This window comes from Glycine soja, chromosome 7 (assembly GCF_004193775.1).
Source record: "Glycine soja cultivar W05 chromosome 7, ASM419377v2, whole genome shotgun sequence".
Taxonomy (NCBI): Eukaryota; Viridiplantae; Streptophyta; class Magnoliopsida; order Fabales; family Fabaceae; genus Glycine; species Glycine soja.
This window is the reverse complement of record NC_041008.1, coordinates 34,779,497-34,805,889: the sequence shown is the minus strand read 5'-3', so window position 1 is coordinate 34,805,889 and position 26,393 is coordinate 34,779,497. Positions and strand designations below refer to the sequence as shown.

The 26,393-nt window shown below is 35.5% G+C and overlaps 1 protein-coding gene across 1 annotated transcript; it reads right to left on the bottom strand.

The window, feature by feature from the left end:
* Window positions 1-13,876: 13,876 nt before the first annotated feature.
* LOC114417770 (glycine-rich RNA-binding, abscisic acid-inducible protein-like) lies at window positions 13,877-14,811 on the bottom strand. Its single transcript, XM_028382835.1, has 2 exons — window positions 14,643-14,811; window positions 13,877-14,336 (listed from the first exon to the last, which is right to left on the bottom strand). Exons 1-2 carry the CDS (start codon window positions 14,749-14,751, stop codon window positions 14,083-14,085), a joined length of 363 nt encoding a protein of 120 aa, XP_028238636.1. The 5' UTR covers window positions 14,752-14,811; the 3' UTR covers window positions 13,877-14,082.
* Window positions 14,812-26,393: the final 11,582 nt, after the last annotated feature.

The window sequence follows — 26,393 nt, the reverse complement described above, 5'->3', positions numbered from 1 at the left end:
TTGGGGGCGGGCCACTCTTGGATGGCCTTGATTTTCTCAGGGTTCCCATGGACCCCATTTTTGCTAACCACAAAACCTAAGAAGACTACACTATCTACACAGAAGGTGCATTTATCTATATTAGCAAAGAGAAAGTGTTTCCTAAGAACTAAAAAGAACTTGCCTTAGATGTCCTAAGTGATCATCTAGGTTCCTACTATAGACTAAGATATCATTGAAATAAACAGCTACAAACCTACCTATGAACTCCCTTAGGACATGATTCATTAGCCTCATGAAGGTGCTCAGTGCATTAGTGAACCCAAAAGGCATCACTTGCCACTCATACAACCCAAACTTGGTCTTGAAAGCGGTTTTCCACTCATCACCTTCTCTCATCCTTATTTGCTGGTAACCACTTTTAAGATCAATTTTGGAAAATATATTTGCACCATGCAACTCATCAAGCATATCATCAATCCTAGGAATGGGGTGCCTATACTTCACAGTTATGTTGTTGATGGACGTACAATCTGTACACATTCTCCACTTACCATCCTTCTTGAGCACCAACAACACAGGCCCAACACAAGGACTTAGGCTCTCTTGGACCCAGCCCTTCTCCAATAATTCATTAACTTAGGATTCAATCTCCTTGGTCTCTTAAGGATTAGTCCTATAAGCTAGCCTATTAGGAAGGCTTGTTCCTGGGACTAAGTCTATTTGGTGTTTTATTCCCCTAAATGGAGGTAACCCAAGGGGTATCTCTTTGGGAAATACATCAACAAATTCCTGTAAGAGTTCTTGGACCTTTTGGGGAATGGTCTCAAGTGTGGGAATTGTGGCAATGCTAAGGGAAGTCTCCTTTGAGAGGAGAAGGTAGAAAGATTGCTTGAGAAGAAGAGATCTCTTAATATCTCTTTTTGTTGCAAAATGACTTTCCTTCTTTAAAATTTTCATAGAGGAACACCTTCCTTCTTTTTCCTTTTCCTTGACTTTTGGAGCTAAAACCTTACTATCCATTTTTTCCCTTTGTTTTTCTAACTTTTGCTCATCCTTCTTGTCTTTCATTATAAGTTGATCCTTAGCTACCTCTGAAGGTGTTTGAGGATGCAACACAAATTTAGTGCCAAGATGGGTAAGGGTAATCTCATTAGTTAGGCCATTGTAAATGATCTTCCTATCAAATGGCCATGGCCTTCCTAAAAGAATATGCCCTGCCTCCATGGGAACTATATCACAATTAACTTCATCCTTATATGTCCCAATGGAGAAAGGCACGTTCACTTGTTGGTTAACTATCATTTCCCCTTGCTCATTGAGCCATTGAAGTTTATCAGGTTTTGGGTGGAGAATGATAGTGAGATCAACTTGGAAACTAATCTTGTGCTACAACAATTGCAACAAGATCCATTATCTACAATGAGAGAACAAGTTTTACCTAAACTTTTGCATCTTGTATGAAAGATGTTCTCTCTTTGGGATTGGGATAGATCACAAGATTGACCTCTAAAGAGCCTTCTAACCATTAGGAGGTCACCTTTTTCATGGGGGTAGACTTCCTCACTAGACTCTTCACCCCTTACTTCATCTTCACTTACACTAGAGGAAGGGGAAGAAATAGTCTCCTCTTGACTACTATAAATGTCTTGACCACCCACAATCATGGTTTTCTTTGTAGGGCATTGAGAGGCAATGTGACCTCTCCCAAGACATTTGAAGCATTTAATGTTGCTAGTCCTTGCTTGGGAACTAGTCTTAGGGGTGGGTTTCTCTATTGTCTTACTTTTGAAGGTGTAGCCCCCACTGTTCCTTGGGTTTGGTCCTTCCTTAGATAAAAGTGAAAGCCATAAGATTTTGATGAAGGATTTCTTTTAAGTTGTTGCTCCACTCTTATACAAAGTTGTACTATCTCATGTATGTCCCTATACGGAAGGAGTTCAACCTTGTCCCTCACTTCCATATTAAGCCCACTAAGGAACCTAGCTATGCTTGTTCTTTCCTCCTCCCTAAGTCCAGCTCTTAAAAGGAGTAGTTCCATTTGTTTTCTATATTCATCAACACTCATACTCCATTGTCTAAACCTTTAGAGCTTGTCCATAAGCTCCCTTTCATAGTAGGAGGAAATGTGCCTCTTGCTAAAGGCACTCTTCAAATCATTCCAATACTCTACTGAAGGATCCTATGAATCCTTTGTTCCCTAACAAGGGAAGTCCACAAATAAAGTGTATACCCTTGAAAGCTAAGGGTAGATGTTCGCTTCTGGCAAGTGCACCGGATCGTGCAAGTAGTAAAAAATGGTAGGAATCGAGTATCAAACTCTCGGGGAACTTGTGTTACTTGGTAAAGCTATTTCAGTGAATAGATGTCTAGTGTGAAAAGAGATGTGTTTACTATGAACAGGTGTATAAACTAACTATTAAAAGGAAAAATCATGTGAGAAATGATGCGTAAAAACAAGTAGACGACACATTGGTCTTCCTAATATGTGCCTGATGTTAGAAGGATATTCTCTACTTAAAAATGCTCATGAGTTCTATAGTGTCTCCTGAAATGCTAAACCCCGATTCCTCATGATAGTCTAGCCTAATCCTGATCAAGCCTTGTCCGCCGATTCCTCTTGTTGGACTAAACTTGACCAAGACCGCATTAAGACAAACATACAACAACTAGGTTACCGTACCCCGATTCCTCATGAAAATACAACAAACTAGCCCTGTCCTATCAAGTTCTAAGAATTATACCAGTTTCCACTGTTGAATGATCCTAAAAACACATGTATCTATGTGATCAAGGCAAAAGCATGGTGGAATGAAGTTTTGATAGCACAGTGAACACACAAAACATCATTAAATAGATAAAAAGATATTTACATCAAGTACTTACAAGGAAGATCCAACAGAAGATTTAGCTTTCCATAACTGGGAAGCTTCATTTACAACAAAGAGAAGAGAATGAAAGATTGCAGAAATACAAGTAGTGGGGATGTCTCCTCCACTTCTAGGACCTCACAATCGATCAATAACTCATCTCAAGCTCTGAGAATAGCTTCCTCTTCCAGCTTTGGTCTCTGCAAATCTTCACACAACAAATTCTCTCAAACTCTCTGGAACTTGGACCTTTCTCTCTCTAGAACTCTCTAAATTTGTAGAAGCTTCGAGAAAAGGCCAAACTCCCCACCAAAATCAGATTTCAGGCTTAAATAGGTGGCTTTGTTCCTGCTCGTGCACTTAGCGCAATTCTGAACCGCTTAGCGCGCATTAGTGAATTTTGACATAGTGTGGCTTTTCTCGCTCAGCGGATGGACTAAAGCGGTGCGCTTAGCGGGATGACCCTTTGCTTAGCGAACATGCACAGCTCATCCTTCTTCTAGATTCTTCCTCGCGCTTGGCCAAGGATTGTTGCGCTCAGCGAATATCTCACTAAGCCAGTAGATTGGCTTAGTGAGAGGGTGAAAATCAACACTTCAAAACTTGCCTAATTATCCTGAAATTGAGAGAAAATGATTATTAATTACACAAAATGGAAGTACTACGTATTTATTACCTATCTTTAACAAAAAGTAATTACAACACTACAAAATAACCATAAATTAGAGGAGTTTGATACAATTTACACAAGTTTTATACACAAAAGTTAGTTGTATTCACCGACTAATAGTAGACAATGGAACTGTTCTCTCATCACCAATATGATGGCAAGCAAAGAGTTGTTCAACCTTCATTTCCCAATCTAGGTAGACCTCAACATTATCTTTTCCATGGAAATATGGGAGGCTAATGTTAACCTCTTGAGGCCTTTTATCCTTTTCTCTTCTATGGGAGTGATGTTTAGTATGTGGCCTATGGCGCCCTCTATAATAGTCGCTAAGTTCTTCACTTAAACTCTTGCAAGAGTCATGACTACTATATGAGGCATGTTTTTCTCTTTTCATTACTTTTCTTCTTTCTTCCTTTCTTATTTTCTCTTTTTCATCTTGACTTATTTCTTCCACTCTTATTTTTCCTTTTTCTTTTCTCTCTTATTTTTCTTTCCACAATTTAAGGGATCTCAACTCATCTTATATCTTATACAAGGGGTCCTTAGGAGTAGAATGAAGACTTATGTTGGTTCCTAAGTTGTGGTTCTTTCTTGTTAGGGGTTTGTAAACAAAAGGTAAAAGAAACTATGGTTGAAACTAGCCAAAATAAACACTAAAAGAGGTGTGAAAGATAAGGTAGAAACTAATTGGTAAAAAACCAGCTATCTAGGTGGTTTGATAATGGCAGGTAAAGGAAATTTAAAGCAAGCTAGACGGTTTCCTATGTGAAGGCTTGGATGACCCTTTGGAGGTCCCAACTAGCTCTTCACTTAGTCTACACGGTTTACACAAAGCTATTACACACAAATAGAGGTTTGGGTGGTCTCTTTGATACTCCCAATACACCCCTGAAGAATGTCCAAATACAAGGAATTACAATAGAAACATAAACTTAGAACATAATGTGACAATTATTATGACTAAACATGACTCTAAGACAACATGAAAGAAGTGATTTACACTTAGATTTTTGTGTTCTCTTTTATAATCAATATTTTGCGTGAAAATTGAGATCTAAAGGTTCATCACAAGAAATTTATGATTGAAAATGATAGAACCTAAAATCAACACAAAACATGATTCAAGAGTAGATCTATAAATTTTGAACCATAGAAATGCAAGAACAAGTGTAGATCTAAGATTTAATAGATGGAGGAGATACATGGAGAAGAATATTAAGAACAAGGGATTAAAGTTAATTGATTAAATAAAAAGATACGGGAAGCAAAAGAACATCACCTAATGAAGATGCTCTGATACCACATGATGTAGCTCCATGTGGAGCTTGTAGGCATCGGATCTTCTTCATCAATGAAGTCCTTTGCATCTTGAAGATCAATGGCAGCGGAATGGATAAGGAAGAAAGATGATTGGAGATGCCACTTCAAGGAGAAGATGAGTCAAGAACAAGCTCACCACCATAGGAAGCCATTGATAAGAGCTTGAAGGTAGGGAAAGATGAGTGGAGGGAGAAGGAGAGAAGGAGCAAGAAATTTTATGCCTCAAATAAGGTCTGAACTTTGAAGTATGATTCTCAAATGATCAAAGTTGAAAAAATTCACACACAAGGCCTCTATTTATGGCCTAAGTGTCACACAAAATTGGAGGGAAATTTGAATTTCTATTCAAATTTCACTTGAGTTTCTATTCAAATTTCACTTGAATTTGAATTTGAATTTGGGGAGCCAAAATTTCACTAATTATGATTAGTGAATTTTAGCTATGGCTCAGCCAACTAATCCAATATCAAGTCCAAGATTCTCCACTAATTGTGCTTAGGTGTCATGAGGCATATAAAGCATGAAGGACATCCTTAAAGTGTGACTATATGATGTGGCAATGGGGTGTAGCATGAAAATGCTCACCTCCCCCTTAGGATGGTCCAAAATATAATTGGATTGGGCTTCTCCCAATTCAATTAAATTTCTTTCCCAACACACACACATCAAATAGCGCACTTAATGCATGTGAAATTACAAAACTACCCCTAATACAAAAACTAGTCTAGGTGCCCTAAAATACAAGGGCTGAAAAATCCTACATTACTAGGGTACCCTCCCTACATTATGGAGCCCTAAATACAAGACCCAAAAATAATGAAACCCTAATCTAATATGTACAAAGATAAGTGGACTCATACTTAGCCCATGGGCCCAAAATCTACCCTAAGGCTCATGAGAACCCTAGGGTCTTCTTCTGCATCTTTGGCCCAATCTTCTTGGAGTCTCCTAGCCATGGCTTTTGTGATGGGTCCGCTCCTTGAGAGGATTGCATCACTTTCCCCACATACCTTGTTTGCAATAATTGTTCATTCTTATCGTATCTAACTATGTTCTATTCACTTTCTATTATTTAACATTCATTCATTATTTTTTGCATGAGGCACTGATGTGGCAGGAGAAATAGTTAAGATAGGACCACAAGTCAAAGATTTTTAAGTCGGGTACAAAGTCCTTGCTAAACTCAACCATCAAGTATTGTAATTCTCCCTTTCTTTCACTAAAGAACCTCTCAATAGTTGTTATTGTACTTATACAAGATAGTAACTAAATTGTTAGTACTCTTATATCTCTATCTTTTTTTGTGTCAAAACTACCACTGCCAAAACATAACCAATCTTAATTTGCCACTTACTTGAACAATAACACTTTCTTAAATATATGTTTTTTGCTTGCACATTTTCTGAAATCAAGGATTTCTTTCTGTGCCCATTTCTGTCTGTAGAAGTAACTGGCCACATCTCCATAAAAACTCAACGTATATGATTCAAGTCCAAACAGGGGAAGCTTAAGGTAGCATTTCCTTGAACTTTTCCAATAAAAAAAAAAGAAAAAACTACATATCTGTCAGAGATATGCTTCATGTGGGCATGGTTCATTAGTTGAATGCTTCATTATGTTAAAAACTGTCAATGGAAGGGATGCAATTATTATATATGTTACTTTTACTCTATGTACATCACTCATTGTATTCACATGTGTGTGTGTGTGTGTGTTTTGATTGAAAATTGGTTTAATTGTTTTTCATTAATGGTTTGTTGTTTCGGGCTAATTAATTACTCCAATTTTGTTATTCAATCATTATAAATTGAATGTTATATAATTAATTGAGCTTAAGCTAGGGAATGCAGCATCTAAGATGGTTTTTAAGGTAAAACCCGTCGTAGAATGCTATGATTCTAAGATGGTTTTTATTGTGAAACTTGTCTTAGAATGCAAGCATTCTAAGACGGTTTTCATGTAAGACTTGTCGCAGGATGCTACGTTTCTACGACACCTTTTAAATAAAAATTGTATTTGAAGTCACACTGTTTCTAAGACGGTTATTACGGGACCATCGTGAAAAGTCAACACTTTCCATGATGCGGCTTACAAAGACGGTTGGCAACTGTCGTAGAGCGTTCAATTTGACAGTCGTAGAATGTTGTTTTTGCAGTGATGTGTTTTCTTCTTATCCTTTTTTTATTATTAATTTTCAATTTTAAATTAACTTTTCCTTTTATTCTTTATTCTTTTTCTAACTTTTCATTTCTCCCATGGAAATATCATGATGCAATCCTATCCCGCAAGGGCATTGGGTACAAGACTCCTAGTAGATTGCGCTAGAGATCCAAGGGAAGGCCCTAGGGTTCTCATGAGCCTTAGGGTAGATTTTGAGCCCATGGGCTAAGTATGAGCCCGCTTATCTTTGTAAATACTAGAATAGGTTTTTCCTTCGTTTGGGCCTTGTATTTTGGCCATTATAGTAGTATAGGGTTTTAGCCTTGTATTTCGGGGCATTTTGAGTAGTCTTTGTAGTAAGGACTTTTTTTTGTATTTTCATGTTTTTTGTCATGGGGGTGAGCTTAGCTATTATAGGGGGTGTGTAGCTAAGTTCTAGCTTCTCATCTCAAGGAGGTGAGCTTAGCTATTAGAGAGGTATGTGTAGCTAAGCTCTAGCTTCTTTAGGAATCTTCTTAAGGAAGCTTCTCAAGGAGGTGAGCTTAGTTATGAGAGGGGTGTGTGTAGCTAAGCTCTAGCTTCTCAAGGAAGTTTTCTCAAAGAAGCTTCTCAAGGAAGTTTTCTCAAGAAAGCTTCTCAAGGAAGCTACCTAGTCTATAAATAGAAGCATGTGCAACACTTGTTGTAACTTTGATGAATGAGAGTCTTGTGAGACATACTTCAAAGTTCCACTTCTCTCCCTTTTTTATTCCTTCAATTTCGTGCTACCCCCTCTCTCTTTCTCTCCCTCTTTCTTTTCCTCCATTGAAGCATCCTTCCAAGCTTCTTATCCAAGGCTCATCTTAGTGGTTAAGCTCCTTCTTCCATGGCTTATTCCCTAGTGGATGGCGCCTCCTCTCACCTCTTCTCCTTTGTCTTCCGCTGCATCTCCATGGTGGAAAATCACCATTAAAGGACCTCATTGAAGCTCAAAGATCCAGCCTCCATAGAAGCCCCACAAGCAAGCTTCTATCAAGTGGTAATCAGAGCACAAGAGCTTCAAGTAGGTGCTCCTTAAACCTCCATTAATTTTTTTTCTTTACATTCTCTTCCATTGTTGTTTCTTCATTTTTCTCCATGTATCTCCTCACATGTCTTGTTCTAAATGTTGTTAACATGATTCTTTAGAAGTTTCCACCGATTAAACTTGCTATAGAAACTAGATTTGATTTTCTATTGTTCAAATTTCTTGTTCTTGTTCTTGAACCATGAATTGTGTTGAGTTTAGGTTCCTTTGAGTTTTGTCTTGTTATTTTTTGTGGCTGAAACCTAAACCATAAAATTCTTACAAAAAATATTAAAGTAGAAGAAAACCTCAAAAATCTAGAGTGACTTATTCACCTATTGTAGTTTTGTCATAGAAGTCATGTCTAGTCATGAAACTTGTCACATAAGATTTCTTATGTTGTGCTGAATTTTATTTTCTTGTTTCTTTGTCTAACTCATTTGTTCATGAGTGTATGAAATTATTTTAGCCTATTATTTGATTTGAGTCAAATCTTTCATGTTAATTAGTCCTTAGCATGTTCATGCAAAATTCTTAGAGAGTCTTTGATTGTGAACCTTTTCTTGGACTTTTAGGTTTCCTTATGATTGTGTCTATTGTGAATTTGAGTTTTGGTGATTGAATTGCTGGATGAAATGTTGATCCTAAGTGAATATTGAACTCCTAAAATAGTGGTAAACAATCCTAGTGAGTTCAACATACATAGGAAGGTTGAAAGTAAGCCCAAGGCAATCAATATACCATGCTTAAAGAAACAAATCGCTGGTGCTGGCAGCTTGGACATACAAACTTGTAAGCATTACTGAGAATTGGTTACTTCGAATTTTGAGCTGAACTTTTTACTGAATTTTCTAGACATCTGGAAAAAACTTATAAAAAAATAAACAAGTGATTTGGATAAAAGGAAAAAATACGAAAAATCACACAAGTTGGCAGGAAAATCAGTATCCAGAAAAAAAAAGGTGAAAAGGAAGTGTGCTTGTTGTTTTGGCTCAAAATTTATTCTATAATTGGAAATTTCAATTGAAAATTAGTGTGAAGACAAGTGCCAAAAGCTAGAGGTTTGTTGAGTCTTTTTTTTCAGTTTTTTTACTCTACTCTAGAGCCATTCTAAGTTTCTCTTTGAGTCCTAGCTTGCTTCTATGTCCTTTTCATTGCTTTAATTGTTGAATAATCCTTGAAAAATTGTCTTGTTAAAACTCCATTGGTTTAGCTTTCATTTCATTTTTTTGGTCTTTGGTTATTGCTTGTCTCTTTTTTTCCTTGTTTGTGGGTTGCCATATAGGGAATTGGAAGGAGGATTGGTGCCATCCCTTGAAGAATTTGAGTCCAGAAGCAAGGGGCCAACCACCTTAAGAGCTACTGGACTAAGAAGCACTCCAAATTGAGTGAATCACCAAAGAGAGAACAACCACCAAAATTGAGGACTGTTTTGTAATTTTGTAATTTGCAATTTACTTACCTTCATTGCTTTCAAGTTTTGTAACAAAAAGGCCTTTCATTGGAAGTGTGTTGGGAGCCTCCAATAGGTTACCAAACTTCCATTTGTGTGTAATAATTTTAGGCAATTTTTCCTTAGGATAGTGAGTGTTTTGTTGGGAACCTTGAATGTGGTCATCCAAACACTCTTAGGATTCGCCTAGTTTACATTTCTTGCTTACTTTCATAGCTTATTTCCTTTACCTTCCATTGTCAAACCGCCTAGATAGCTTTCCTTTTACCAATTAGTTTTTTACCTTAACTTTCACACCTCTTTTAGTGTTTATTTGGCTAGTTTCAACCATATTTTCTTTTACCTTTTGTTTTCAAACCTCCAACAAGAAAGAACCACAACTTAGGAACCAACATGAGTCATCATTCATCTAGTGTTAATGGCAAGGGTACTAGTCATAAAGACCCTTTATCTAGAATCTTAGATGAGTTGAGTTCCCTCAAGTTATGGAAAGAAAAACAAGAGAGAAAAGAAAAAGGAAAAAAAGAGTGGAAGAAATAAGTCAAGATGAAAGAAAGAAAATAAGAGAGGAAGAAAGAAGAAAAATAATGAAAGAAATGAAAAGAGAAAAACATGCCTCCTATAGTAGTCATAACTCTTGCAAAAGCCTAAGTGAAGAACTTCGTGACTATTACGAAGGAAGGCATAGGTCACATCTTAGACCTCACTCCCATAGAAGAGAAAAGGAAAGGAAGCCTCAAGAGGATAACATTAAACTCTCACACTTCCATGGGAAGGACAATGTAGAGGCTAACTTAGATTGGGAAATAAGGGTAGAGCAACAACTTAAAAAGAAGTCTACTTCAAAATCTTATGGCTCTCACTCTTATCCAAAGAAAGACCAAGGTCAAGGCATCTTAGGGGTGACACCTTCTAAGCCCAAAGATGATAAGGGGAAGATAATAGAAAAGCAAGCCCCTAAGGCTAGTATGCAAGAGAAAACTAGCTCTATAAAGTGCTTTAAATGTCTTGGAAGAGGACACATTACTTCTCAATACCCCACCACAAAAACCATGATTATGAGGGGGCAAGACATTTATAGTAGCCAAGATGAGGCTACTACTTCACCTTCCTCTAGTGAAAGTGAAAAAGCAAAAGGGGAAGAATCTAGTGAAGAAATCTACCCCCAAGAAGAAGGACAACCATTAGTGGTTAAAGAGAAGTGTAAGGAGGTAAGTGTCTCCTCCAAGAGTTTAGCTAAGAAGGAAACTCATTTTATAATAAAGACAAACATTAAAGAAACTTTCCCTCTTAGACAACCTCCACATTTTCTCTTTTGTAAAAAGGCACCTTCTAGCATTGCCACACCTCTTGGGCTTGAGTTTATTCCTCAAGTAAAGAAGTTGTTGGATGAGGGTTTGGTTCGCAAGAGCTTAAATCCTTGTGCTTTGTTGTTGCCCAAAATAGGTATTATTAGGCACCAAGTCCCTAAAATAGGTGGTATGATGAATGTTTTGAGTGGTGCAACCCTCTTTTGTAAAATCACTCGTACACCTAACATCTTCATGGTGTGTGTACATAGGGACCCATTAGGTAGGTTTGTTCTTATTTTTAGTTTCAATACAAACTTAGGTACTCATATGGGACACCTTAGGTTTGTCATACTTTTTGGTAGGAATAATCAATATGAAAATACAGAAAAATGTATGTTTTATTGCGTTACTTTTCTTAATTTTTCAAATAGTGATCAAGGGGTTCCCATGAACCCTAAGGGAATAAAGGTCATTCCTGAGTGGTCCACTCCACCAAGTATAAGAAAAATTTGGGGCTTCCAAGACTTAACAAACTTTTACAAAAGGTTTGTCCCATATTTTTCTATACTTGTAGCACCACTCATTGAGTTGGTGAGAAACCATGTTCCTTCATGGGAAGATGCCCAGGAAATGGGTTTTCAGACCTTACCTTACTTCAACATACCAAACACCACTAATACATATGTTTTTGTTCTTTTTACAGGTGTTGAGGGAAGGAGCCCAGAGTATGAAGAGCCTCGAGATTTGAGGTCAAATCCTTTCCAAGGTCGAGGGAATGATGCAATCCTATCCCGCAAGGGCATTGGGTAGAAGACTCCAAGTAGAATGGGCTAGAGATCCAAGGGAAGGCCCTAGGGTTCTCATGAGCCTTAGGGTAGATTTCGAGCCCATGGGCTAAGTATGAGCCCGCTTATCTTTGTAAATATTAGAATAGGTTTTTCCTTCGTTAGGGCCTTGTATTTTGGCCATTCTAGTAGTATAGGGTTTTAACCTTGTATTTCGGGGCATTTTGAGTAGTCTTTGTAGTAAGGAATTTTTTTTGTATTTTCATGTTTTTTGTCATGGGGGTGAGTTTAGCTATTATAGGGGGTGTGTACCTAAGTTCTAGCTTCTCATCTCAAGGAGGTGAGCTTAGCTATTAGAGAGGTATGTGTAGCTAAGCTCTAGCTTCTTTAGGAATCTTCTTAAGGAAGCTTCTCAAGGAGGTGAGCTTAGTTATGAGAGGGGTGTGTGTAGCTAAGCTCTAGCTTCTCAAGGAAGTTTTCTCAAAGAAGTTTCTCAAGGAAGTTTTCTCAAGAATGCTTCTCAAGGAAGCTACCTAGTCTATAAATAGAAGCATGTGCAATACTTGTTGTAACTTTGATGAATGAGAGTCTTGTGAGACATACTTCAAAGTTCCACTTCTCTCCCTCTTTTATTCCTTCAATTTCGTGCTCCCCCCTCTCTCTTTCTCTCCCTCTTTCTTTTCCTCCATTGAAGTATCCTTCCAAGCTTCTTATCCAAGGCTCATCTTGGTGGTGAAACTCCTTCTTCCATGGCTTATTCCCTAGTGGATGGCGCCTCCTCTCACCTTTTCTCCTTTGTCTTCCGATGCATCTTCATGGTGGAAAATCACCATTAAAGGACCTCATTGAAGCTCAAAGATCCAGCCTCCATAGAAGCCCCACAAGCAAGCTTCCATCATATCACCAACAGACATGAAAACCCATTCAAAAAAAATGATGAAGGCAAGTGAATTCTCATTATTAGTTTCAAGGTTAGCACAATAATAAATCTTCTCTATTTCACATTAATTGTGTGTGAGCATCTTTATTATCTTTATCATTTTTTTTTCTCTGTGAATTCTTAATTTTCAAACTAAATCTAACATATGCCAATGTATAGTTTAATATATAAAAGGAGAAACTATTGTAAAATATAAAATTCAACTCTTACACATAAAAACAAAAAATGTGTAGAGATAGACATATATTCAGAAAAAATAATTAATAAACCAAAAATAACATAGGAAAAAAACTTACAAAACATGATTTTGTGTAGGTAAAACCAATAAAAAAAAACTTTTACTACCTATGGATGGTTTGTGTAAATTAAATTCTTATAATAGGTAAAATAAAAAGAACTTTTACCTACATATCTTCGATTTAGGTAAATTGTAAAAGATTTCTACCTAGTAGTGTTTAGTGTAACTAAACCAACAAACTTGTACCTACAGATGTTTAGTGCAGGCAAAACTTTCAACGACTTTTTACCTGCATATTTTTTGGTGTCCACTACATAAAAAAAAACAAGAAGAATTTGACATGTTATTTATCTTTTTTCCTAGTATATCTATATTTTAAGAGAAATAAATAATTTTATTAAATATATTTTGATTTAAAAATATTATCTAAAGTTAACAAGTTAGATTCTAAAAAAAAAATATTATCTAAATTAAAAATATTTTAATTTCATAAATTATTCCTTATAATTAATTAGTTTTAAAATATTATCTAACTTTGCTAATTAATTAATATTTACAAATGGGAATATAATTGAGAGAGAAGACGATACTAAAGGTAACAAGTTAGATTCTAAAAAAATTATGGACAAACCGACACTAATAACACGGTGAATCCCAAACAAACTATGGTATCTTGATTCTATTTTCCCGTTTCTTTCTTTTCTATGTTAATGGCCTTTTTCCTTCAAGTCTCAAACATTTTTAAACAAATTTTCCATCAAATTCAAACAGAATACCAGTTTTGTTTTGGAAGGCACCGAAAATCAGGTTTTATCCGTCATTTAACCTGAATTCTTTTTAATTAAAGAATCTCTTTGAACTTTCTTCTAATTTACATCCATTTGCAACATCCTTTCATATATAAATTATTGTGATAAGAATATTTTCTCCGTCATCAAATTAAACTCTTTACCGGACTAGTAAATTGTACTTTCACTTTCCCTCTTTTTGAAACCATTACTTAACCAGTTGAATGATTATGAACTAAGTTGATGTTATTCTCTTAATAAACTTTACATAATCTGGCGTGGAGTTTTTCAATTCTATCAAAATCCTTTCGCAATTTCTTTCTTTTGGATGAAACAAATTACACATTTATATAGTTTTATTTATTTGAGTTTAGCAAAAAGGAACAGAGAGATACAAAGATAAGGAAATTAATAGAAAAGTATTATTCCTTTATATGACCAGAGCGAAGAAAGATCTCCACATCTATTATAACTACCCTTCCAATGAAGTTTTATTTATTACGATAACTTAAATCCTATATAAGCTTTAGCAAGTTTCCTTCTTAGTTGTGAGGGCTAGCATCAATCCCAGCCTCATTATGTTCGTTAGGGCCAAAGCCACCACCCCAACCTCCGTAGCCACCACGCCCACCACCATAGCCACCACGCCAGCCACCATAGCCACCACGCCCACCACCATAGCCACCACGCCAGCCTCCATAGCCACCACGCCAACCACCACCACGCCAACCACCATAGTCGCCATAGCCACCACGCCAATATTTGCTTTCATCTACCCCATTTGCACTACGCTTCCCTACATAAAAAAACAAAGAAGAAGAAAAAAACAATAACAATTATTAAGTAACGACTAACATAATTTGCGCTAGGCATCCTTCTTAATGCTTAATCAAAATGCTTATACAATTAGTTCACAGGGAAATTATACAGTGAGTTATTATTCCATATAGACTTATTAATCATAGAATGACTTGATATGTAGCATTCTTCCAACTTGAAAATATCGTTATAGGTTTATTAAGTGCTACCACCAAATTATCACGAATTATGTGCAACAAATAAAACATATTATTAATGCAGAAAAAATTATGAATTAAATTACCATCTGTTTTGTCAAAATTCTGGTATGCATCATCGGGTGCAACCTCAGAGGAGATCAAAAGTATAGTGGCCATGAACATAAGTAGAATAAGAAAAACTTTGGAACTCATTTTTCAGAACTTAGTGTGTGAACTAACAAAACACTAGTACATATATGTCGATTTGAAGGAACTGGTTGAGTGCTCTCTATTTATAGCCAAATGAGTAGAGTGAGAACAAGAAACATTCTATTCTTTAATTGTTGGGAAAGTTCATTTTAACTTGATTCAGTCTTATCTTATAATTTAAATTTCCAAAGTTAACATCAGAAACTTGTCAGTTTCCCCATTGTTTCCATTTGAATTTCGGAGTTGGAAATGATAATCATATTGTAGAACACCGTTAGAGGAATTGACTCAACGAGGATATGCATTATTGTCATTCTGAGTTGCTAGAATGTGAGTTGAGAACAATAATGTGGACTTTTAAGATTGGTATGACATCGTAAATATAAATGTGATTGGATGCTTTCGACTGCATGACAAATAGTGCAGTTAGTTCTCCGTGCATGCAACTCTTGGCACATAAACTATCATGACGTGAAGATTGCATTTCTTTAAATGAAACCAAGTTTCAACCAGTCTCTCTGGTTGATTCTCCAATTCTCTCAATCAATGTATTTTGTGCTTGTGCGCTTGCACCGCCCTAACACTGTTTGATTTATATATAGAAACAGCTATATAATTAGTTTGTTATTTTTATTGTAAAATATAATGTAGAAAATATCAATTGATGGACCTACTAGTATCTTTATGACAATTTTCATTCATGCCTTAAACCTAAAATGAAACCAAAAATTACATGATCATCAAATGAAATCAAGTTTCAGCACTACTTAAAAATTGTGTTTTTACATTGTTATATCTACGACCATTTTCAAAAAACCTATGTAGAAAAAAAAGTGGTGACATTTTTTAAATCATTTAAATTCAACCTTTTTAAGACGGTTTTTAAAAACGGTCTTTGATAGAAGGTATTAACGATAATTTTTATAAAATCGTCTTTAATTTGAAGTTTACCATGACGATTTTTGCAAAATCACCTTTCCTTTTATGCTAGCAAGGAAGGTTTTATCAAAATCATCTTTAACTTTACACATATACTCTAAAATTTTGACTCTCTACAAATGAACCCCTCACTCTTGCATCCTCACTCGCATGTCCTTCACTCTACTGCGACCTAAAATAACCAGATCTGGAGAAGAATCGCAGGATTCTTACATAAGTTTTGTTAGGCCCCAGAAGGAGTCACAACACCATGTTGCTCCTCCAAAGGTTGTCGCACCTGGCTGGAGTGGCGTTTTTCGATGCCAAAATCAAAGAAAACGGTTGTCGAAGCGGGCTAATCATATGACACTATAATTGTTCCGCAGTTCCACTCGTGGTTGTGCTTTCGTATAGCGGGTCAGAGAAAATAAATGACCCAATTCACAACCTTATTGGGCTTAACCCTAGTATTATTTTTTATAATTTTTTTATTTACTTAAAGGAAAGTAACTCTGGAGTCTGGACTGTGTTATTTTAGTTGCAAGGTAGGCTTATTTTGACTTTGGTTTTGGGCACTCAATTTTAACCTTAAATGTTATATTTATTGTATTGTATGTTAGTTGTCAAATGGTAAGCATCTCTCTGCATGAACAAATAGGGTGAAATTGCATAACCTTCTTGCTGTTGCAGAGGGTGCATATCTTCTGAAAGTGCCTCAATTGAAGGTGATTGAAGAAAGTGTTTTTGGTAATTTTTATTTAGACCATATGGATGCATCAGATTTCAACTATTTATTTGTATTTTTCACGCACGGAAGAAACATTTGCGTTTTCAAAGGAGCAAGGTTATTTTTCTTGGAAAAATGTAATAATTACTTTGCTTGAAAAATGAGGAAATAATTTATTTTTAATTTTAGAGCTCTATTATTTAAAAACAAACTTGACTTATTTTTTGAATAGTTGATCATGAATCTTAATTGGTCTTCTGATTTGTGTTTCAATTCTTGATTTGACTACCATGCCATTGTCAATATTGTATTTTGAATACAGTTTTTTTATTGGACCAATTAACTAATATTATTGTTTCTCATAGATATCTGATATATGTGAACATGCGTGAGAAAAGATGGAAATTTGAAGAAGTTATCTTTTTAGACTTGATGATGGTTATGTGATTACTATATATTGTAGAAGTATTTAAATTTTAGATTTTGGAAGTTTCATTTATCTTGTTTCTCTAAGGTAATTATGGAGTCATAGTGTCAGATGAATCTTATATTTTATTCTCCCTATCAAGGTTGTCAACCTCGTGATTCTATGTCAATTCATGGAGGTCCCATAAACTTGAATCATAGAATCGACTCATAAACTCGTAAGAATTTAATCAATATAAAAAATATATTAATATTCGTATATATAAAATCATAAATAAATATTTCAACCCTAAAATAAATCAAAATAGCAAACTTTAACAATTCTTCAATAAACTAATGTAGTCCACACCCAATCAAACATAAATTCATACAATACAAATATAAGTTCTTAAAGTAAAAGCATTTAAAAAACAAAGAAATAGTTTAAATGTTTGATCCTCTAATTAAATCATCTCTAATATTACCACCACCATCACCGTCACCATCATCATCTCCATCATCTTCAAGCTCTTCCTCGGTTCATAAGTGATCTCCAACATTGTTATTCAAAACCAAATTGTCAATATCAAATGCATCCAAAGTTGGATCACTTAAACATCCTTCAACCAAGCCAATATTGCTTACACTACCACTTTCACCTAGAGGTTGCTCAACTTGGAAATTGTCTTCATCAAAATATCATCTCCTTCTTCTATTATCCACTCATCACCAAATTTCATATCTTCAAATGGAAGAGCAACAATTTTTCTTATTTATCTACTTCTTAGCTTCAAGTTGTACATCACATATACTAAGTCATTCATCTTCATTTGGTGCAAGCGATTTCTCCACTTTGTATGAACCTATAAATAACAAAAAATTAAAGTTCATAACTTAACTAAAGTTTAGAGTCGGAACTCAACAAAATAAATTAAAAAACACAAAATCATAAAATTGTATGATTCTACCTAGTTTACTCTGAGTATATCAGAAAACGATTTTGTGTGCAATTCAACTCGTTGGGGGTGTGTAGACTCATAAAATTGTACGATTTTAAGATTTAAAACTAGAGTTTGATAACCATGTGTTACACCTTGTGGCCTCAATAATCTTAAGAGGGATAGGCTTAGAATGCAGAAGAAGCAACAACAATCAATTTAATAATGTTCTATAAACATGCAAGGCAAAATTGATTGCAATAACATAAATGAGATAAGGGAAGAGAGAATGCAAACACAGTTTTATACTGGTTCGGCCACAACCCGTGCCTACGTCCAGTACTCAAGCAACCCACTTGAGATTTCCACTATCTTTGTAAAATCCATTACAAAGTCTGAACCACACAGGGACAACCCATCCCTTGTGTTCAGGAATCCTTTACAACAAGAGACTCACAGTCTCTTAACCAATCTCATTGAATAAGAAGAATGGAAGAAGAATTCTCTCTTCAAGAGAAGAATATTACAATGAAGATCATGTAAGAATCCTTATAGATTTTGCAAGTGTTTGATCAAGGATTTCTTGAGAGACCATTTGACAATGAAGTTCTTTTGGAATCTCTCTCATTGTCTTTTGAGAGGATAAGACATTTTTGCCAAGCAAAACTCTCTGCATAAAATTCGTGCCCAAGTCACCTATTTATAGGCCTTTGATGGCCATTCACAAATCTAATGAAAAGATGTGACTGTTGGCGATATTCCTTGAAAATCCGCTCTGGTAATCGATTACAAAATTAGTGTAATCGATTACACAATTATTTTGCTTGAACAGTTGTGACCCTTCATTTAAAATTTGAATTCTCAACGTTCAGAGTCTCTGGTAATCGATTACATATGATGTGTAATCGATTACACACTTTCAAACCATTGGTAATCGATTACATGTATTGGTAATCGATTACATGTGCCTTGAATGACTTGAAACCTTTCATTGTGAAGCAAGGCTTGATCTTGAAGAAATCTTGAATCAAGGCTTTGTTTGTTGAAACAATCTTGTATTAATCTTGAAGCAAAATGAGCCTTGTTTGATTCTTCTTTTGACATCATCAAAATCATGTATACATACATTCACATTCTCCCCCTTTTTGATGATGACAAACATGTGATTTCTTCTCAAAACCATCAAAGCTTGCATGATTTACATTCTCCCCCTTTCTCAAGAAAATTCTCAATTCTTCTTGACATCATCAAAATCTTCATGATTTACATTCTCCCCTTTTTTGATGATGACAACCACCTGTAGGTTAGGAGCAACAACAAAGAAAAAAATATCTATTTGCATATAGTTTACTCCCCCTTGGTTTTGCAATGATTGCTTATATGAGACAGTTGAAGATTTCATATTTTTCTTGTGTAAACAAATTGTCTCATAAACAATAGATAATTTTTCTTACTTGATGAACTACCATCTATTGAAACTCTTTCTACTGTGGTGGGTATATAAGGCCCTATTTCTTATGTAAACAAATTGTCTCATAAACAATAGATAATTTTTCTTACTATTTTATCTTTTATCTTTCTCTCCCCCTTTGTCAACATCAAAAACAAATCATGAATAGAAAGGAGAAAGATGTTACCACTTGTTGCAATGTATGAGAATCAAGTGATAGCAAAAGGCATTAAAACAATATTTCAATATTAATCAAGCAAAAACAAGTACAATAACACATCAATCAAACACAATCAATCATCAAATATTTCAAATCAAATTAATTAAATTAACAATCGACTAACTATACACAATAATTTCTATTATTAAAAAAAATTCAAAATTCAAATTTCAAATTTCAAATTTCAAATTTTTAAAATTTAAATTTTAAATTTTAAATTCCAACTTCCAATTTCAACTTTTAGTAACTTCCCCTTCCAACTTCCAACCTCCATTTTCAACTTTCAACTTCCAATAACTTTCATTTCCAACTTCCAACTTCCAGTAACTTCCACTTCCAACTTCCAACTTCCATTTTTAACTTTCAACTTCCAATAACTACTTCCAACTTCCAACTTTCAAATTTTAATTTCAAATTTCAAATTTTAATTTTGAATTTTCAAATTTAACTTTTCAAATTTCAATTTTCAATTTCAAATTTCAATTTCAAAATTTCCTTTTCTAAATTGAATAGTTTTCTTAAAACATGAAACTAATTTGAAAAGTTTAATAGATTCTTTAAAAACAATCAAAAACTCAATCAGGAACAAACATCAAAGACAATCAAACACACAATAAAAAATACAATCAATCAATCATCAAACACAGTCAATCAAATTCAATCACAATCATCAAGAACAGTCTAAACTCAAGTAGAAAATAAGCATCAAAAGTAATTAATCAAAGACAAGTGACCCATTGGTATCATTTGATATTACTTGTTGGGGTTGTTGATCAAGTGGCCTTTGTTTGTTGTCTCCATATATCACATATTCACTTTTCTTGGGGAGAAATGTGACCTTCGTTTGCTGTCTCCATAAATCACATATTCATTTATCTTGGAGAGAAAAATGAATAAACTTTGATGCATGCCATGTGTTTGGAGAAATTGCTATCAATGTATCGACTTTGCTCTTCTCCATTTTCATAGTCTTTCATCATGATATCCAGACTTATGATTTTCTTCTCTGAATCACTTGAATAATTTATGACATTATCTTCCCAAGTGATATATCCTTTCTTTTCTTTCTTCTCTTTGAAATTCATCTTGTCGGATTTTTCCATTCTTCTTTTAAACATAGGACAATTGAATCTCATGTGCCCAAGTTTATCGCACTCAGCATTTTGGGGCTAAAGAGGAACCTTCTTCTTTCTTCTTTCATCATCATCTTCTTTCTTCTCTAGTTTTTTTTTATGTAGTTGCATTTCTCTCAACCATTGTAGGAATAAATGAATCAAATTCAATGGCTTCCCATATCTTTAGATCTATGGCTTCTATAAAGATCTGCATTTGGGTTTTCCAATAATGATAACCCTCACCATTGAACATAAGAGCCTATTGATAGAATTTTCCTCATAAAACGGAAATTTGGTTGAGGCCATATCTATTCTTGAAGTTTTTAAACTTTATACAAGAATCCCGCTCTGATACCACTTGTTACACCTTGTGGCCTCAATAATCTTAAGAGGGATAGGCTTAGAATGCAGAAGAAGCAACAACAATCAATTTAATAATGTTCTATAAACATGCAAGGCAAAATTGATTGCAATAACATAAATGAGATAAGGGAAGAGAGAATGCAAACACAGTTTTATACTGGTTCGGCCACAACCCGTGCCTACGTCCAGTACTCAAGCAACCCACTTGAGATTTCCACTATCTTTGTAAAATCCATTACAAAGTCTGAACCACACAGGGACAACCCATCCCTTGTGTTCAGGAATCCTTTACAACAAGAGACTCACAGTCTCTTAACCAATCTCATTGAATAAGAAGAATGGAAGAAGAATTCTCTCTTCAAGAGAAGAATATTACAATGAAGATCATGTAAGAATCCTTATAGATTTTGCAAGTGTTTGATCAAGGATTTCTTGAGAGAGCATTTGACAATGAAGTTCTTTTGGAATCTCTCTCATTGTCTTTTGAGAGGATAAGACATTTTTGCCAAGCAAAACTCTCTGCATAAAATTCATGCCCAAGTCACCTATTTATAGGCCTTTGATGGCCATTCACAAATCTAATGAAAAGATGTGACTGTTGGCGATATTCCTTGAAAATCCGCTCTGGTAATCGATTACAAAATTAGTGTAATCGATTACACAATTATTTTTCTTGAACAGTTGTGACCCTTCATTTATAATTTGAATTCTCAACGTTCAGAGTCTCTGGTAATCGATTACATATGATGTGTAATCGATTACACACTTTCAAACCATTGGTAATCGATTACATGTATTGGTAATTGATTACATGTGCCTTGAATGACTTGAAACCTTTCATTGTGAAGCAAGGCTTGATCTTGAAGAAATCTTGAATCAAGGCTTTGTTTGTTGAAACAATCTTGTATTAATCTTGAAGCAAAATGAGCCTTGTTTGATTCTTCTTTTGACATCATCAAAATCATGTATACATACATTCACACCATGTTCCCTATCCACCCTATGCTGGTATTGATTGCTATTTGAAATGAATGATGTTTATGCGGAAGCCAACATTTATACAAAGGGGCTAGTGGATGGTTAACTAAATAGATAGTAGTGGTTTTCTTAATCTGATCATTGGGTGATTCATCAAGACATCATCGCCAATTGACTTTGATAACTAAAATTCCCTTTATGGCATGTGTGCCTTATTTGGCTCACATAGGCTGCTTTTGTAAGGCAATCTAGAGTTCCAGACACATGATAATTGTCTTATGACTCGTTAGACCACTACATAAGCTTAATAAGACTTAATATGCAAAAATTTTTATCCAAATGAAGGGTTAAATTACATGTAAATTTGCATGTTTGATAATTAATATTCTTTATATAAAGTGTATATTGATAAATTTGAATCCAATGGCAATTATTGAAATGCTACATTTGATTTTCTTATCTGAGTACATTTGATTTTCTTATCTGAAAACCACAACCCTTGCATTCTACGGTGGGAAGAGTGCCTCCCGCCATGGTGGAAAGGGAGAAATTTGATCATATAGAGGAAAGGCTGAGGGTCATTGAAGGAGGCAGAAATTATGCCTTTGCTGACATGGAAGAGTTATGCCTAGTGGCCGACGTGGTCATTCCTCCAAAGTTCAAGGTGTCGGATTTCGTTAAGTATAAGGGAACTACTTGCCCTAAGAATCACCTGAAGATATACTATAGGAAAATGGGGGCATACGCAAAAGATGAAAAATTGTTGATGCATTTCTTCCAGGAAAGTCTTACTGGGGAAGCCGTCACATGGTATACTAATCTGGAACCGTCCCAGGTCAGTTCCTGGAAACCTAATGGTTTTCTTATTTAGGCAGTATCAGTACAATTCTGATATGGCTCCGGATAGAATGCAACTACAGAACATGTGTAAGAGGGAGCATGAATCTTTTAAAGAATACGCCCAAAGGTGGAGGGATTTGGCAGCTCAAGTAGCACCTCCAATGATGGAAAGGGAAATGATAACAATGATGGTAGACTCATTACCTGTGTTTGCAGGTGAGAGGATCGAGGTAGGCCTAAGAAAAGGCAAATTTGATTACGGCTTTGATGAATAGGAAGCCTGGGGAAAATGGAGAAAATAAGAAGGAGGGAGGAACCCATGTTGTGACTGTCATTCCTACATGAACAAATTTCCCACTAGCTCAACAATATCAATACTCAGCCAATATTAGTCCTTCTTATCACCCACCACCCTACCAGCCAGGAACACCCAATCATCCACAAAGGCCGCCCCTAAATCAGCCACAAAACCCACCTATTGCACATCCGAGGCTAAACATCACCCTTAATACGAACCAAAACACCAACTAGGGAAGGAATTTTCCAGAAAAGAAGCCTGTAGAATTCACCTCGATTCCGGTGTCGTATGCTAACTTACTCCCATATCTACTCAATAATGCAATGGTAGCCATAATCCCAACAAACATTCCTCAACCCTCATTTTCCTGAGGATACAACTCGAATGCAACATGTGTTTATCATGGAGGAGTTTCGGGGCATTCCATTGAGCATTGTATGACCCTGAAACATAAGGTGCAAAGACTAATTGATGCAGGCTGGCTAAAATTCAAGAAGGACAATTGCTTGTGAATTCAGACATTGTCGAGAAATACTGTGCATGATACCTGGGGCAATTTGAAGGTTGTTGTTAGATGTCTCCAATGACTCATTAGGATTTTCAAGTTTATGCCATTACTGTAAACAACAGTCACGATGCTAATAATATGGATGAATTTGATGTCCTTCTCTTTCGTTCTTTCACAATTACATCGTTGCATATTTAACATTTACTTAAATGTGAACTACGTCGTTTGCTTGTTTGCTCAAGTGACTTGCGCTCCTGAGTTGATCTCCAAATCTATTCAATCAGAAATTGCTCATTCTACATGTTTGGTAGGAGTGCCATAAACAACGAGTAAAGTTAAAAAAAAAACAAAACGTTGATTGACTGTGTTTCAAATAAAAATAAGAAGTACAGACATTCATGTGACCTCATTTTATCATTCTTAAAAGTTGCCTTTTTGAGAGAAAAGTGAGTTGTCAAGAACAAGAGTCATTCGACTTAATCTGTCAATTGAAAATCCTTTATTTTTCATCCTTGAAAATTCATTTTCGAGAACCTACATAGTTTCTTTCATTTTTCCTTGCTAAAAGGTTATGACAAAAGACAACAATAGATGCCTCAAAGCCCTACACTGGGCAATGGGAGGCAATATGCATGAGCCTCAAGCAAATCTAGGGGCAAATAAGAAGTTCTCACCTGATAGGTTGAAAACCCGAAAGGGAAGCCTAGGAAAAAATTAGGGTAGTAAAAAATAAAATGAAGAAAGAATAAGGAGCGTGTTTATTAGAGGTTTGGTCCCAAAATCCAAACTATTAAAGTACCTAGTCAAGATTTGAAATGACACATGGCCATGTTTCTTCATCCCAAACACTGATTTATCCCTTACTACCCCATCTGAGCCAAAGCATATTTTTTTCTTTAAAAAACAAAGAAAAAAACAAAACAATAAAACCCTGGGAAGGAACCACCGCTAAACTGGCAGGAAGAGCAATGCAAACAACACATGGATGAAGTTGGGCAACAATGAAAAGAAAGTAGAATTCCCCAGAGACGAGTGAAGAAAAAAGAGAGACAAAAGATCTCCAAATTTTACAAGGAAGGCACAAAAGTGCAATAAGGATTAATTTATAAGACAAAAGGAGTAAAGCCTGACCCAAGAGTTGAAAGGAACAAAAGTACAAGCAAGACTCTTAAGGTTCTTACTCAATAGCCCGCTTACCCCTGACAACGTTACAAGCCCAATAAAGCCCATATGTTTCCTTGTTATGCAGAATAATAGAACGTTTTAAAAAAAATAAAGGGACGAACCCTAGGATCAATATTTCAATTGATTGATTAACTGTCAGATGGCTCCACTATCGTCATCCAAAATTGTCAAGTGATTAAATCAAAACATACACTTTGAGGGAGTCCCCGAAGAGATTTGCAAAAGATAGGGTGAGGTTGCATGAGTTATCTCGTCTTTTAGAAGATACAGTCAATCTGTGTTTTTTCCACACAAAAAAAGGGGAAGAAAAACTAAAACAAAAATAAGATCACCAAAAGAGGAAAGAATGTCATGAACATTGCATAATTTTTCATTGCATTGCATTGTTGCGTATACAACCTGCATTTACTTCATTTTACGGCAAAGTCTCCATGTCCATGCATTCCAAGACCCATGTTTCACATCAGGCTATGAGTCCATAGATTTCTCATTACACACCAATTGCCAAAATCCAATTGCATGATTCATAGGATTCAACATCCTTTGTTTTTTTTCATAGGACTCAACGCCCTCTGCTTTATGATTGCAAAGGCTACAATGTCTTTTGTTTTCACTCTTTCAAAGACTACCATGTCTTCATTTACATTTCAAAGACTTCAATGTCTTTAGTCATTTGCGCTTTCAAAGACTATAATTTCTTCATTTACATTTTAAAGACTTCAATGTCTTCAATCATTTATGCTTTCAAAGACTACAATGTCTTCATTTACATTTCAAAGACTAAATGTTTTCAGTCATTTACGCTTTCAAAGACTACAATGTCTTCATTTACATTTCAAAGACTTCAATGTCTTCGGTAATTTACCCTTTCAAAGACTACAATGTCTTCATTAACATTTCAAAGACTACAATGTCTACAGTCTTTACATTTACAAGACTTCAATGTCTTATATCTTTTACATTTACAAGACTTAATTGTCTTCTGTCTTTTACATTTACAAGACTTCAATGTCTTCTGTCTTGTACACTTTATAAGACTTCAATGTCTTCTGTCTTTTATAGGACTCAATGTCCTTGTCTTTGTGCTTCTTAGGACTCAACGTCCTCTGTTTCTATGCTTTGGAAAAAAAACTTCCAATATCTTCTACTCTACAGGACTTCAATGTCCTCCATTTTATGTTTTATAAGACTTCAATGTCCTTTTTTTTTCGGTTTCACTTCCTTGGTGTTCACCAGTTGCCTGTCCGAATAGCAAGATCGCTCGAATGAAATTAGTGTCCTTATCTTTACTTACCATTTCATTTTCAATAAAAGATAAGTAAAGAGGAGCAACTGTCAGACCCTAATTTCGTCCGGAGACTATCATGCACCGATGTTTTGATTCTCGCTAGCCGAATTGCAGTGTTCGACATCACTTACCACACAAAGCAAAGGATCACTCAGTGTTTTGATCAAGAATACAAAAGGATGCCAAGGAAGGGAGCAAAAAGGTATTTTTTTAGGTTTTTCTGGACCCTAGCTCACCCAGGCTAGCATCTAACTCGCCTGACCCATCAAATAACTTCATGTTAAAGAAATTGGCTCGCCTGGGCAAGCTCCACCTCGCCTGGGTGAGCTAGTTACTTCAGGGCTAAGGTTCAGCTTGCGTGGGCAAGCTGTGTCCACCCCAAAGTGGCCTTTTGCCTATAAATAGGCATCCT